Raw genomic sequence first — 14,540 nt, forward strand, 5'->3', positions numbered from 1 at the left:
CAGGTTTGAAAGGGAGTGATGCGAGTGAGGTGAGATTTAATTCTGATTTAAGCAAATGTTATCATCAAATTTAATCTGTTGCTTTTACTTTACTTTTCTCGTTGATAATTATGTACAATTAATACAAATCTCTTCCAGATAACAGGGTTGGTGGGATTGGAGGAAAGACAAGAGTTGGGAGGGGGTGGTGGGGGAGGTGTGGGGATGGTATCAGCCAATAGAGAGGAGAAATTTCTTCATTCATCTCTCTCTCCCGCTGAGCGTAGAAGAAGTAAGGTTCAGTGGAATTTCACGTCAAAACTTGTCGATATGCTGCATCTGTGTAAACATCACTGTGATGGAACAGGTTGAAGCAATTTTCCATAGCAAAGAGAAAGCTGAAGGATGACCTAATTAAGGTTTTCCAAATTATGAAAGGTTCCAAAGCATAGAGGAGGCTTTTGCACATGAGAAAACCCCAAAAATTGAGATTATAAATACAAGATTGTCAAATAAATCCACAAGGGAATTCAAGACAAAGTCTATTACTCTGTGAGTGAATTGCTGGTGGATCTGAATAGAAGAGTAGATATGCTTTGCTCTAATTATACAAGGCATTGATGAGACTGAATCTGGAATATGTGCACAGGTGTGCTCTCTCTACCAAAGGAAGAATATACTTGTGATTGAGAGAATGCCACAAAAGCTTGATTCATCAGACAGCAGGTTTGTCATAGGAGGAGACATTACAAAGACTAGGCATCTTACTCTCCAAGGCTGATGTCATTGAAACATACAAAATGCTTGTGATTTTAAAGATAGATACAGCGATGATGTTTTGCCTCGCTGAGGCATCTAGAACCAGAAGTCACAGTCTCAAAATAAGAGATTAACCATACAGAATAGAGACAACACGAAATGTTTTCACTGCAAGGGTGGTGAATCTTTGGAATTCATCACCCAAGGGTGCTGTAGAGGCTCAGTCATTTTGGATATTCAATACGGAGATAGAAGGACTTTTAGTTATTAAGGGAACCAAGGGACATGACGTTAGTTTAGGAAAATGGTGCAAAAATAAAAGATCAGGCATGACGTTCTTAAATGGCAGAGCAAACACAAGAGCTAAATAGCTTAACCTACTTCTCATTCAAATAGGGAGAGCTGAAGGGTGAAAGGAGACTTGTGTGGAGCATAAACACTAATGAGGACTGGTTGGAATCATTGAGCCAATTCTCTAAATACGCTGTAATTCGGCTGCAGTTGATTTCTGATTTTGATATGAAAGCAATGCAGTTTGAGATTTCCAGTGCAACTAATTGACAGCCCATTGGAAGTCCTTGAGATTTCAAAGTACTAATATGGAATAACAAACTCTTGCAATCTTTCTGCATGTGTACATTCATACACAAATATCGGAACACATGAAATTCCTTTATTATTCTGCAGAGTGCAACAATCGGACAGCAGCACATGCTTGTGGCGGCCCTCACACACGGGACTCGAACCACCATTGGGAGTCGCGGGCAGACGCGGTAGCGCATTTGGAACTACCCGCTCGGAGCGGACCCTCCGGGAACAGTCGGACGTCACATCCACCCCGTGGGTCGCCGGGGACCATGGGATGGGAGATTTAAGCGTGCGTTTTGAATCAGTAAAGAGTTTTTTTTTTGAGTTCAGTACTCTCTGCCTCTGTGTGTTCCTTTAGTAGCGCGTTGCGTGCGGCTACATACTACAGATTAATCTCCTTGAATTTCATGAGGCTGGAAAATGGGACTGTAAACATCTGAAATCTATTTCTATACACTGCTATAGACATATTCAAATCAGGGGGAACTTTGATCTAAATTTTAATCTGAATCTTTCATTGAGAAGGTGAGCAGGTTTGATTCTACATATAAATGTAATTACTGGTCATAGGACTGTGTTGGAGAGAAATTATTTACTTTCAAAACCTGAGTTGAGTTGTTCCTCTTAAATTTTGCACTTTTTAAATGTTTGAGTTTTTAAAGAGGCCATGAGTTTAAGTGACCCAAAATTACAGAAAGCCAAGTCTAGTTTAACTGTTATTAATGCCCATCCTTAAAAAGTTATGTTTCTTTACCTAGCGTTATTGCTAATCTGATTGGATGGGTGGAAAGGATGACAAGAAAACCAAGTGCAAGAGTGAATGCATGAAGAGAACATTAAATTACTGAGAACAAGATGTGGTTATCAATGGAATGTCATTTTCATTTGTAATCCAAGCTCAGTTCATTCAATATGTTGTCCAGAACAATACATTCAACCTCATGACATACAGAACTGATAACTTCACTAAAGGCAATATATTCATCACTTTGTATATGTTTTTAAGTGCAACTGATAACTATATAAATTCAGAGAATGATTTTAAAAAGTGTTAATAAAGTGACTTCATCTATGATCCTTAAAACAAACCTTCTATACCTACTGATCTGATGTGGACTTGTAACATTTTAAACGATCTTTTATGTCACAGCTTTGTTTCTCTTTCTTTTTTAATTCTGCCACATTATTCAAATTATTCAATGAAATGAATTACATGAATGCTCATGTTATTGTGCAACTATTCATAAATTACGGATACAATATTAATCTAATGAGACTTTTTCTTCAGACCAGCATTCAAATATTCCATGCTATCATGAGCCTGGAAATGCTGAAATTATTTTTCATTCACAGTCTAAAGGAATGTGAAGAAAAGAACAAAAGAACAAAACAGAAAATTGCCCCTTATCAGCAGAGTCCACAATTTTTATTTCTTTAGGCCATTTAGATCCATAGGATGGTAATATAGAAATATATAAAGAGCAAGAATGACTCGTTGGGCCGGAAGGGCCTGTTACCACGTTGTAAATAAAAATTTAAATTAAGTTTAAAAGAAGGTAACCGAGGAAAGAGTAGGGCTGAAAAGGTAACCTACATGTGGTGGTGGAGGATATGGGTAAGGTTCTTAATGAATATTTTACGACTGTCTTCACAAAAGAGGGGGATAATGCTAATATTGTAGTTAAGGGAAATGAGTGCAAAATATTAAATGGGATGAACTTGGTTTAAAAAAAAAGAGACAGTATTAGGTGGTTTAGCATCTTTGCAAAAAGATAAATTGCTTGCTCCATGTGAAATACAGCCCAGGCTGTTTAAGAAAAAGAGAAGAAATGCTGGATTCTCCAACAACAATTTTCAATCTCTTTTGCCTCCAGAGGATTGGAAAACTGCTAAAAGTTATACTGTTATATAAATAAACTGAAAGGAAACTGGTTAGTTAATGAAAACTGTTAGCTAAAATTAGGTGGTGAGAAAATTACTAGAATCCATTCTTTGGGACAGTATTATAAACATTCATCTGGAAACTTATAGATTAATCGGGACAGTAAGTGTGGATTTAATCAGGGAAGGTTAAATCTGACTAATATTTGAACTCTTTGAGGAAGAAGTAAGAAGAGACACTGAGAGCAGTGTGCTTGTAGTCTGCATGACTGTAACAAGGGTTTTGACAAGTCCCAAAAGGAGAGCCAATCAAGAAAGTTAAACCCTATGGGATTTAAGGAGGAATCCAAAATTAGCTCAGTGGCAGCAAACAAAGGTTAACAGACGTTTTTGTGACTGGAAAGCTGTTACCAACAGAGATCCACAGGGCTCAGTACTCAGTCCCTAGCTTTAGGCAATATATTAAACAATTTATTATTGGTTTATTATTGTCACATGTAAAAAAAAGTGAAAAGCTTTTGTTTTACATGCCATCCAGACAGATCATGCCATACACACACACACAAACAAATACAGTCCGAGGTAGTAAAAAGAAAACATAATGCAGAATATAGCGTTGCAGTTACAGAGAAAGTGCAGTGCAGGTAGACAAATAAAGTACAAGGGCCACAACAAGGTAGATTGGGAGTGCAAGAGGTCAAGAGTTCGTCTTTTAGCATATGAGAGCTCCATTCAAGAATCTGCTAACAGTGGGATAGAAGCTGTCGTGGAGTCTGGTGGTTCGTGCTTTTGGGCTTCTGTACCTCCTGCCCAACAGGAGGAAAGAGAATGACTAGAGGAAAGCTAGATTAGTTTGCAGATGAATCAAAAATTGTCCATGTGCTTGACACAGAGGATAAAAGGATCAGAGTGCAGGAAAATATAGATAGCTTTGTCAGTGGATAGAAAAATGGCAAATGGAACATAGTTGAGAGAAGTGCAAGGTAAGATCTTTGGAGAGGTGCAACAAAGCAAGAGCAAATACTTTAAATGAGAAGATATTGAATGGTATGGTGGAACAGAAGGATCTTGAGAGTGTCTGCACAGATCCTTAAAAAGGTAGCAAGACAGGTCAATAAGTTGGTTTGAAAACTGTACGAGATCTAATCTTTATTAGCCAAGGCATAAGAGCAAGGAGGTTGTGCTAGAACTTTATACAACACTATTTAGACTACAGCTTGAGTACAGCGTACAGTCCTGGTCACCACATTACAGAAAAATGTGATTGCACTGGAGAGGGATCAGGGACAACATAAAAAGATATTGCCAAAACTGGAAAATTATAGTTATAAGAAAAGATTGGATAAGCTAGAACTGTTTTCTTTGAAGCATAGAAATCTGGACCTCACTGTTTATAAACACCAGTAAAGACAAGAGTATACCCTATCACAATTAAACAGTAGTTAGATTCATACTTGAAGAACTGTGTCCTACAGGGCTATGGAGCAAGTAATGGAAGATGGTATTAGGCTCCATCAGTCTTTTTCAACTAGCCTTGGCATGATAGGCTGGATGACCACCTTCTCTGTTGTAAACTTTCTACAATATTGGGCCTACAAATATAATTCAGTCAACACAACCATAATGGACATAAATTTCAAGCTATTTACTTGCAATAAAACACCAATACCAAGCAAAACCATTTAAAAACTTCCTGACCAAAGAAATTCAAATATACAAACTAGTGTACAATAAATACAGGTACTAATGGAAGAAAGTGAACTGACATGGAGGGCTCAGCAACCAGAGAAGTCAGACTATACCTCGGACACCAGGACTACTTGGTTGAATAGACTATAAAAATCACATTCTGTATGCTAATATTTAAAGAATAGCCATTTGAGGAAGATACGAAAGTACGATTGTAAATCAACAACTTCCAATGCCTGCAGGAGCGAAGGAAGGGGAATTGGTGGCAAAAATAGGAAAAATTTGTACACAAGTTACCAAAACACAAAGGAAAAACTAAGTTTTTGAAAAGATATTGAACCTGCAAATATAGTTGAATGAAGCACTTTCAAGCCTCCAGACTATATTCACACTGTCAACACCAAGATAGTTCCTTCATCACAACTTTAAACTATATTAATATTTACCATGGAAGCCTGGTCAGCTGTTCTCTATCATACAGAAGGATTAACTAGTCTTTTATTCAAGTAGAGAAAGGCACAATCTAACCAAATGACTGAATATCCCTCCTAGAATAAAACTAAAAATGGATTATTAAGTGACAGGTTGCAATGAATCTACAGCAAAGCAGCAATAACATCAGCTGATGATTTATAAGAGAGCATTCGATCTTTCCAGTGTGGAATGCACAGACAAAAATATACATACAGAGAAAAAGTAGAGCCTACAAGTGGATTCTTCAGAATTCTCTTCCATCGATATACTGCAGTACTTTCACAAGCTACAGTTAAGGACGCATTCTGTCTGCACCATTACTAAAATATACTGTGCTTAATGACATGATCATCTGACTGAACAAAAATAGACCTCTTTTCATCCCGCTTAGTTGTCCAACCACGTCTGCTTCCTTCTAATGATACAAACAGAAGTTCTTTTGGAAAGGAACACAGACAATGTGACCTTCAGTCCTGTGTGCTTCTTGAATTATAACCATTCTGCAGATTTGGTCACCACAAGGTCTGTGTATTTGACATGAAAGAAAAGAATTATTCCTGCACTGCTGCATGGTCATAATCTTGGCTGAACTATGATCAACATTTCAACAGGTTATCATTTAATAAATTAAATATACATTCCAATTTTAATATGAACAAATAATTAATTAGCATACATAAACCAGCAGAGTTAGCTGCTTTCCTACATTCTAAGAACCAAACACTAATCAAATACTTAAAACATAATAACAGAAGTATAGGTTAAGAGCTTCTGGTAGTCTGCAGGAACAAGCTTACGAATTTGAACTAAATAACAGAAAATACCAGAAATACTCATCAGCAGCCTCCATGGAGTGAGAAATGGATTTACCGTTTTGGGTTGACCTTTCAGCAATCCAAATGTTAACTCCAGTTCTCTTTGCACAGGTGTTGCCTGACCTGCTGAGTGTTTCTAGCAACACACAAAATGCTAGAGAACTCAGCGGGTCAGGCAGCATCTGTGGAGGGAAATGGACAGTCGACGTATTTCTAGCATTTTGTTTTTATTTATTTCAGATTTCTAACATCTGCAGGTTATAGTTTGCCTTTCATTTGCGAACTAAACACCATGAATCATTCCCAAAACTATATAAATGATAGAGCACTTATACAAATACTTTAATTTTATCTTCACAGAAGAGATCACAAATAACCTCAGAAGTGCTGGCAAACCAGGAGTCTAAAGGAGGAATTAAAAGAAATTAACATTAGTTAAAAAACTACTGGAATTAGTGGGACTGAAATTTGATTAATCCCCAGAGTCTGATAATCTGCATCCTAGAATACTAAGAGGAAGCCATGGAAATTTTGAATGCACTAATTGTCACCTTCCAAAATTCTGCAAGTTGTTCAACAGTTCCTGCAGATTGGAGGGTGGCAAATGTAATCTCGCTATTTAAAAAAAGGACAGAGGAAACAGGAACTACAAACTTGTTAGCCTAACGTCAGTGGTTAGCAGACTGTTAGGATCTATTATAAAGGATGTAATAACAGGACACTTAGAAAATGTCAAAGGGATTAGACAGAGTCAACATATGAAAGGAACATCTTATTTGACAAGCCTGGAGTTTTTTTTGAGCATGTAACTAGCAAAACAGATAAGGGGAAACTTGTGAATGTGGTGTACTTCAATTTTCAGAATGATAAAATCCCACACAAGAGGTTAGTGGCAAAATTAAAGTATGTAGAATTAGGGGTAATATCACTGGCATGGATTGAAAATAGGTTGGCAGACAGGAAGCAGAGTAGGAATAAACAGATCTTCCACAGTACCCCATGTCATGTTCTCTTTAACCTATTTCTTTGATTATATACCTCCTAAGCTTTTCACTTTAGTGCTAACCTTCATAAAATAGAACCTCTGCAACAGGTCAATCCCAATGGTAATCAAATCCCAAACTATGTCACTTTATGGACTGAAAATGTGAAACGAAGAGCCAAGGATATCGGGATATAATTAACATATTGAGGAAACTTCACAGATGTGGCTTTCTTTCATGTCTTTTATTATTTGTGGATCTGAAGTTTCACTCCAACCTAACAAGAATATTTCTCAATAAACTGATGTAACTGTAAATGCTGATAAACAATTACTATAAAATGATTTTTAAAGAATACAAAACAAGTAATTCCAGTAATTCAATTGAGAAACTCAGGGTTAGCAACAAACAATCCCAAGATCAATGAGACCAACACACTGCTTCAAACATATCCCTGCTGCTTCAGTAGGATTCTTTTTTCCATCTTCCACAATATACATTAGAATGGCCCCATGCCTACTTTTGAAGTGAACACTCTTTCAAGGTAGGTAACATATCAGCCAATTTCAACACAAAGCTCATCTGTTTTAGTTGTCAGTTGTGGAATAAATGTTGGCGAGGCCACAAAGGGAACCACCCTGCTCTTTGATTTTTTTATATATCCACCTGAAAGGACAAACTCAGTTTAATATCAATATACTAAAATGGTGTCTCCAAAAGTACAGCAGTGCCATTGAATTTCATTGGGAGAATCACACTAAATCTTATGCTCAATTTAGGTCTATTTAGAAGACACTACAAATCAGTACCACGCATAGGACAATTTGCACTACTGGCCATGACAATAAAAAATTGTATTTACGTTCACATTACAATGGATCCTTGTATCCAGCAAACAAAAGGAACTTAGCAATTTGGGCTGACCCAGATCCAGAAGTAAATAACTCCAATGCAGTGTCTTTTGTTTATTTTTCTAAGCAATGATGCCAGCAGTAAGATGCACACTGAATATTTCTACCATTTCCTCAAATTTGCTGTCTCAATGCCAAGTAAAGGCAATTGCAATTCAAAGCAAGTTTAAGCAGCAGGAGGTACGCATGATTTCAGTTCAGAATGCAACAGTCTACAGGCAGCAACAAAAATCCAAATCCAAATCCAGAGTTAAGATTCAGAGATCAGACTCCCATAATATACTGGTTTAATTACCTAATATTGGAGAGAAAAATAAATATTCAGGAACACCTCTATGGTCAAAACAGATGGACCGTGGCTGAAAAGTGGTCACTGTTGCAATACAGGAAGCTGAGCAGTTAATATGTACATAGCAAAACTCCTTCAGCAATACATTAATAACCAGGTTGTCTGTCTTAGTCATGTGGGTTGAGGGATGAATATGGCCAACACACCAGACAGCTACTTATTTATAAAAAGAACATCCACACGAGATTTTGATCACCACCCGTGCGCCTGCCACCCCCCCCCCCCCCCCACCAAAAGATAACACTCTGACTGCACTGCATTCCCCCAGTCGTGCACTAAAAAAAAATCAGCCTAAATTTTGCACTCGGGTCTTTGGGATAGGATTTGAACCCCCTAACCTTTGGAAACAAGAATATTACCAATAGGCAAGGTGGACACTAGCACTGCATATGCATCACATCTCAGTGCCAATATTAGAGTGAGCCTCAACAGTAAACATTAGCCAGTCATTCAATTCATGCAAAATGAAGAACAATCCAGAGAAACGATATCAGAGATATCACTGAAATACAGCTACCCCATCTTTCAAATAAGTCATTAAAAAAAGTCTGATGATGCTGGAGGAACTCAGTAGGCCAGGCAGCATCCGTGGAGGAAAGCAGGCAGTTGACATTTCGGATCAGGACCCTTCTTCAGGACTGTGAAGACAGGAAAAGGGGAAGCCCAATATATAGGAGGGAAAAGCAGAGCAGTGATAGGTGGACAAAAGAGAGGAGGTGGGATGGGCACAGGGTGGTGATAGGTAGATGCAGGTAAGAGATAATGAAAGGCAGGTGTTGGGGAGGAGGGGAGAGCAGATCCACTGGGGGATGGGTCAAAAGTAGAAAAAAAAAGGCTAGGAAAGAGAAGAAGCATGGTGAGTTGGGGGGGGGGGGTGGAGATTACCTAAAGTGGGAGAATTCAATGTTCATGCTGTTAGGCTGCTAGGTTCCAAGATGGAAAATGAGGTGCTGTTCCTCCAGAACACCTGCATTGTCTGTAACCATGACCTGAATCTCCCCATTGCCAGTCATTTCAACTCCCCCTCCCACATTATCACTGATATGACAGCCTCAGCCTCCTCCACTGCCAGTAGAATTCAAAGTGGAAACTGGAGGAACAGCACCTTATTTTCTGTCTTGGAACCTTGCAGCCTAACCGGATGAACATTGAATTCTCCCACTTTAGGTAATCCCCACCCCCTTCCTCTAATGGAAAAATATTGCCAATGTCAGCAATTGACTAACATTTACAATCACCCCTTAGAAAAGTCTGATCATTTATATAACATACGTTTCAACACTGCAAGATACATCAAACCAACTTCCTTGGCTGGTTGATTGGTAAGATCAATCTAAAACAGATGGTTTCAGATAGCTAAGTATTTAAACTGAAAAAGACACTGCATCTTTCAACAAGTCAAGACAACCCAAACTGGCTTTTAATCAATGAAGCATTTTTGAAGTAGTTAACAGTTGTAATGTGGGATACAACAACTAAAATATAACAGAAAGTTCTTACAAACAGCAATGTGATAATGACCAGAGATTTTATGGTGATGCTGCTTGGGGGAAGAATAATGACCAGGATACCAGGGATAACTCCCACAGCATCATTTTAAAGAAGAGCAGGAATCTCTTAGTTCCAGATAGAGCAGAAGGATCTCTCACCTGAAGACACATCTCAAAGTACATCCCTCAGTATTGCACAAGCACGTTACTCTAATATTTATTTGCTCAAGCCTCTTGAGTTGGTTTTGAATATGATCTTCAGGTTTAGAAGCAAGAATGCCACCAATTGAGAAACAGCAGCAACCCTATGAAAAACTGAACACTAATTACTCCAACAAATTAATATCTTTCACCATCTTCTTCTATGTATTATAAACACAAGATGTTGAAAATATTCAGTAGATTTGTTGGCATCTGTGAAGAGAGAACAGAGTTAATGTTTCCGTTGACAACCTGTCATCAGAACTGGATGAAAGATCATCAACCTGAAATATTAACACTATTTCTCCACAAATGCTGAATGTTCTGCTGAATATTTCCATGGTTTTCTATTTTACTTCAATTTCCATAATCTGTTGAACAATTATGCACTGCTACTTTGACACTTAGGTTTAAACTTGTTGTTAAAAGGCCAGAAGGCAGGAACCTTTTAGTGTATATGTAGTAATTTCCATTTCCAATCAGGCAGCAACAGATGAAAGGTTATAATTGCCTTGGATCAGAAAAATCAAATATGATTTTCCACTTTCTCCCTCAGATTGTGTAGGTGGTGTTTGCCTTGGTGCAAGTGGTACAAATAAGTAATTTGCTTGTACTTTCTCATAAAAAGGCAGAAGCTTACTATAATATCTCTATTACCCTAGTATTCTAAACAACTCACAAAAATTACACGAGGATAGACAGAATGTGGGTGTGCTGTCGTTTCTGAATGCATTTGCTGCCATTTCTTAGGAAAATAGATATTCAGATATTGGAAATTAGTTTACATCCCAATCCACCTTCCATCAGTTTATTACAGAAATGGCAGAAAATCTATTCAGAAAGACAAAACACCCCTATTCAGTCTCTCTCTTCTAGAATGTTTCCAATTAGTGGTTATTAATTCATGAATATAGGCATTACTGTTAAGTTTATCATTCATTCTTTAGTTGCCTCAATAATAAATATTACCTTATGTTTATATAGCCCTATTAATGCAGTGAAACATTTTAAGATGCTATCAGTAAAAGATTTGACACCAAGCCACATGAGGAGATATTAGGTCCGATACCCAAATTTTAAAGAACATCCTAAAGTTGGAGAGGTTTAGGGAAGACATTCAGTAGAGTAGGCCTTGGTAGCCACAGAAGGCTACCAATGGTAATTAGCTTCAGGGATGAAGAACAGGCTAAAACTGGAGGATTGCAATATCTGGGAGGCTTATAGGACTGGAAGGTATTATGGAGATTGTGCATGGAAACAGTTTAAAAACAGGGAATTTTGGGGAAAAAGGTGCTGATTAACCAGGAACTAATATAGAACAACAATGACTGGGATGGTAGAGAAATCAGTCCTTCTTGCATGTTAGGACAAAGCAACAGAGGTTTGCATGATCAAGTGTATAAGCGGATGGTGGTGTACCACTTCACCTCTCCCTGGTTCAGGATACAAGTCACAAGTAGGGCAAGTTATGATGGCAAAACTACATCCAAATAAAAGAATGTGTTAGGATTTTAAACCAGAGATCAACTTTTTGCTAGTTTTGTAAAACTAGTATATATAAAATAAATCTGGACATTAAAAGTGAAAGCTATCACTTCTTATTTCCAGATTTTAAAAAAGTGGGATCATAAAGCAATGAAAAACATTCTACAAGGAAATGGGTTAGATTCAAATACCACGTAGCAATAAATAAATGAATCAGGTTATATCAGAGATGTAGCTTTAATGTAGTTTTGCAGATTGGGAAAGACAAAGCAGATTGGCTTGCTGATAAACTCCGACTGTTGTAAAGCGATAGCAAAAGGCTCCAACACCAATATATTGCAAAAGGATGGGGGGGGGGGGAAGTGGGGGAGGATGGGGGGGGGAAGTGGGGGAGGATGGGGGGGGGAAGTGGGGGAGGATGGGGGGGGAAGTGGGGGAGGATGGGGGGGGGAAGTGGGGGAGGATGGGGGGGGAAGTGGGGGAGGATGGGGGGGGGAAGTGGGGGAGGATGGGGGGGGGAAGTGGGGGAGGATGGGGGGGGAAGTGGGGGAGGATGGGGGGGGAAGTGGGGGAGGATGGGGGGGGAAGTGGGGGAGGATGGGGGGGGAAGTGGGGGAGGATGGGGGAGAGTGGGGGAGAGTGGGGGGGGAGAGTGGGGGAGGATTGGTGGTGGGGAGAGTGGGGGAGGATTGGTGGTGGGGAGAGTGGGGGAGGATTGGTGGTGGGGAGAGTGGGGGAGGATTGGTGGTGGGGAGGGTGGTGGGGAGAGTGGGGGGGAGAGTGGGGGGGAGAGTGGGGGAGGATTGGTGGTGGGGAGAGTGGGGGAGGATTGGTGGTGGGGAGAGTGGGGGAGGATTGGTGGTGGGGAGAGTGGGGGAGGATTGGTGGGGGGGAGAGTGGGGGAGGATTGGTGGTGGGGAGAGTGGGGGAGGATTGGTGGTGGGGAGAGTGGGGGGGAGAGTGGGGGAGGATTGGTGGTGGGGAGAGTGGGGGAGGATTGGTGGTGGGGAGAGTGGGGGAGGATTGGTGGTGGGGAGAGTGGGGGAGAGTGGGGGGGGAGAGTGGGGGAGGATTGGTGGTGGGGAGAGTGGGGGGGGTGGGGGGGGGAGAGTGGGGGAGGATTGGTGGGGGGGGAGAGCGGGGGAGGATTGGTGGGGGGGAGAGTGGGGGAGGATTGGTGGTGGGGAGAGTGGGGGAGGAGTGGTGGTGGGGAGAGTGGGGGGGAGAGTGGGGGAGGATTGGTGGTGGGGGGAGAGTGGGGGAGGATGGGGGGAGAGTGGGGGAGGATGGGGGGAGAGTGGGGGAAAATGGGGGGGTGTGGGGAAGTGGGGGGGAGGGGTGGGAGGGAAGTGGGGGGGAGGGAAGTGGGGGGGAGGGAAGTGGGGGGGAGGGAAGTGGGGGGGAGGGAAGTGGGGGGGAGGGGGGGGAGGGAAGTGGGGGGGAGGGGTGGGAGGGAAGTGGGGGGGAGGGGGGAGGGGGGAGGGGGGGGAGGGGGGGAGGGGGGGGAGGGGAGGAGGGGGGGAGGGGAGGAGGGGGGGAGGGGAGGGGGGGGGGGAGGGGAGGGGGGGGGAGGGGAGGGGGGGAGGGGGGGAGGGGAGGAGGGGAGGGGTGGGGGGGAGGGGTGGGGGGGAGGGGGGGGAGGGGTGGGGAGGGGTGGGGGGGGAGGGGGGAGGGGGGGAGGGGGTGGGGAGGGGTGGGGAGGGGTGGGGGGGGGAGGGGTGGGGGGGAGGGGAGGGGGGAGGGGAGGGGAGGGGGGGGAGGGGTGGAGGGGGAGGGGGGGAGGGGGGGAGGGGAGGGGGGGAGGGGGGGAGAGAACCGGGAGATAACAGAGAGTCGCATTTGCAGCTTCAATGGGGGAGGCTGCAGTGGTATTTGAAACAAAGGGTGCAAAATAATTTGTGATTCAAAAATGAAATCCATACAGGTAGTGGGATGCAATGCTCCTCGTTGATCCGCTTACCAGTGTTAGCCAACGAGGCTCAAAAGAGAAAATGATCACTTGACAAAGGGACCCAAAAGAGAGACCGGCGAGTATGGACCGCCAGTATTTAAAACTCTCATCACTGAACATTGTCCTCACTTAATAATTGGCATGCTGTAGACTAATTGACAGAGATTGATCACCACGATTTGTGAAGTCCATTGTGGTTGCATCATGGTAAAAGAAACCGAATTTGTTGGACCTTCGTATTTATTCATCTTGGAATTAGCCAGAAAGGGGAGGAGGGGATTGAATATTTAAAAAAGCAAGCGGCTGCATTGGTTTCTAACCGAAGCCACGGAGCAACGTTATTCAGAAAGAGACACACAATGGGTGCGCCGCACCTTAGAACTGCCACTGCCTGCCAGGCTCTTGCTTTTGCCCCCGTACGAAGATCCCGAGCTGCCGCTGCCAGATCTCTCGCGTTCATCTCCTCCAGGCCCCATTTTAGGCCCCGGCCTGTCCCGGGGCTCGGCGCCAGCTCCGAGCTTGTGCTGTCCGCTCCTCTCACGCCCGTCGCCACCGCCCAGAAACGCCGCTTTCAGCCCGGGCGCCAAATAGTCGCGCCGCCTACGACCCTCGCTCCTCGACTCTTTAGACATCTCCCGTCCGCTATTTTTTAAGTTTACATATATTTTTAATGGAAATAAATCGTTTTTTTTAATTTCCCCTCGGTTACAATAACAAACAGCGTTCGGCCATTGACAGCTGCGCATCCAAACTCCACGCTGGACACTAGCTTTAGACTGACGTCCGCCGGACGAATCAAAACGCAGCACGACGGGTTTCTCTTCCTATCACGTCCAATCAGACCTAAGAATGTGGGCGGGGCTTACGTGTACGTAATGTTTGGGTGCACGGGCAGCATCGCCCGCTGTCAAGCAACGCACCTCGGACCGGCGAAAGGAGTCTGCGTTTTGATTGGTCGGATCGTGGTCCACCTACCCGGCGGGCC

At 42.4% G+C, this 14,540-nt stretch overlaps 1 protein-coding gene across 4 annotated transcripts in view; it reads right to left on the reverse strand.

The window, feature by feature from the left end:
* scaper (S-phase cyclin A-associated protein in the ER) overlaps positions 1–14,304 on the reverse strand; it is a 276,699-nt gene extending 262,395 nt beyond the window's left edge. Inside the window, exon 1 of one of the 4 annotated variants that reach the window (XM_052042536.1) lies at positions 13,930–14,304. In XM_052042536.1, coding sequence (XP_051898496.1) covers positions 13,930–14,301 — 372 coding nt within the window. In that variant the 5' untranslated portion in view covers positions 14,302–14,304. Of the gene's footprint in view, positions 1–5,583; positions 5,669–13,929 lie in introns of those variants that run through there. The other 3 variants (XM_052042537.1, XM_052042538.1, XM_052042539.1) reach the window with 3 other exon arrangements.
* Positions 14,305–14,540: the final 236 nt, after the last annotated feature.

The sequence above is a fragment of the Pristis pectinata genome, chromosome 32 (assembly GCF_009764475.1).
Source record: "Pristis pectinata isolate sPriPec2 chromosome 32, sPriPec2.1.pri, whole genome shotgun sequence".
Lineage (NCBI taxonomy): Eukaryota > Metazoa > Chordata > Chondrichthyes > Rhinopristiformes > Pristidae > Pristis > Pristis pectinata.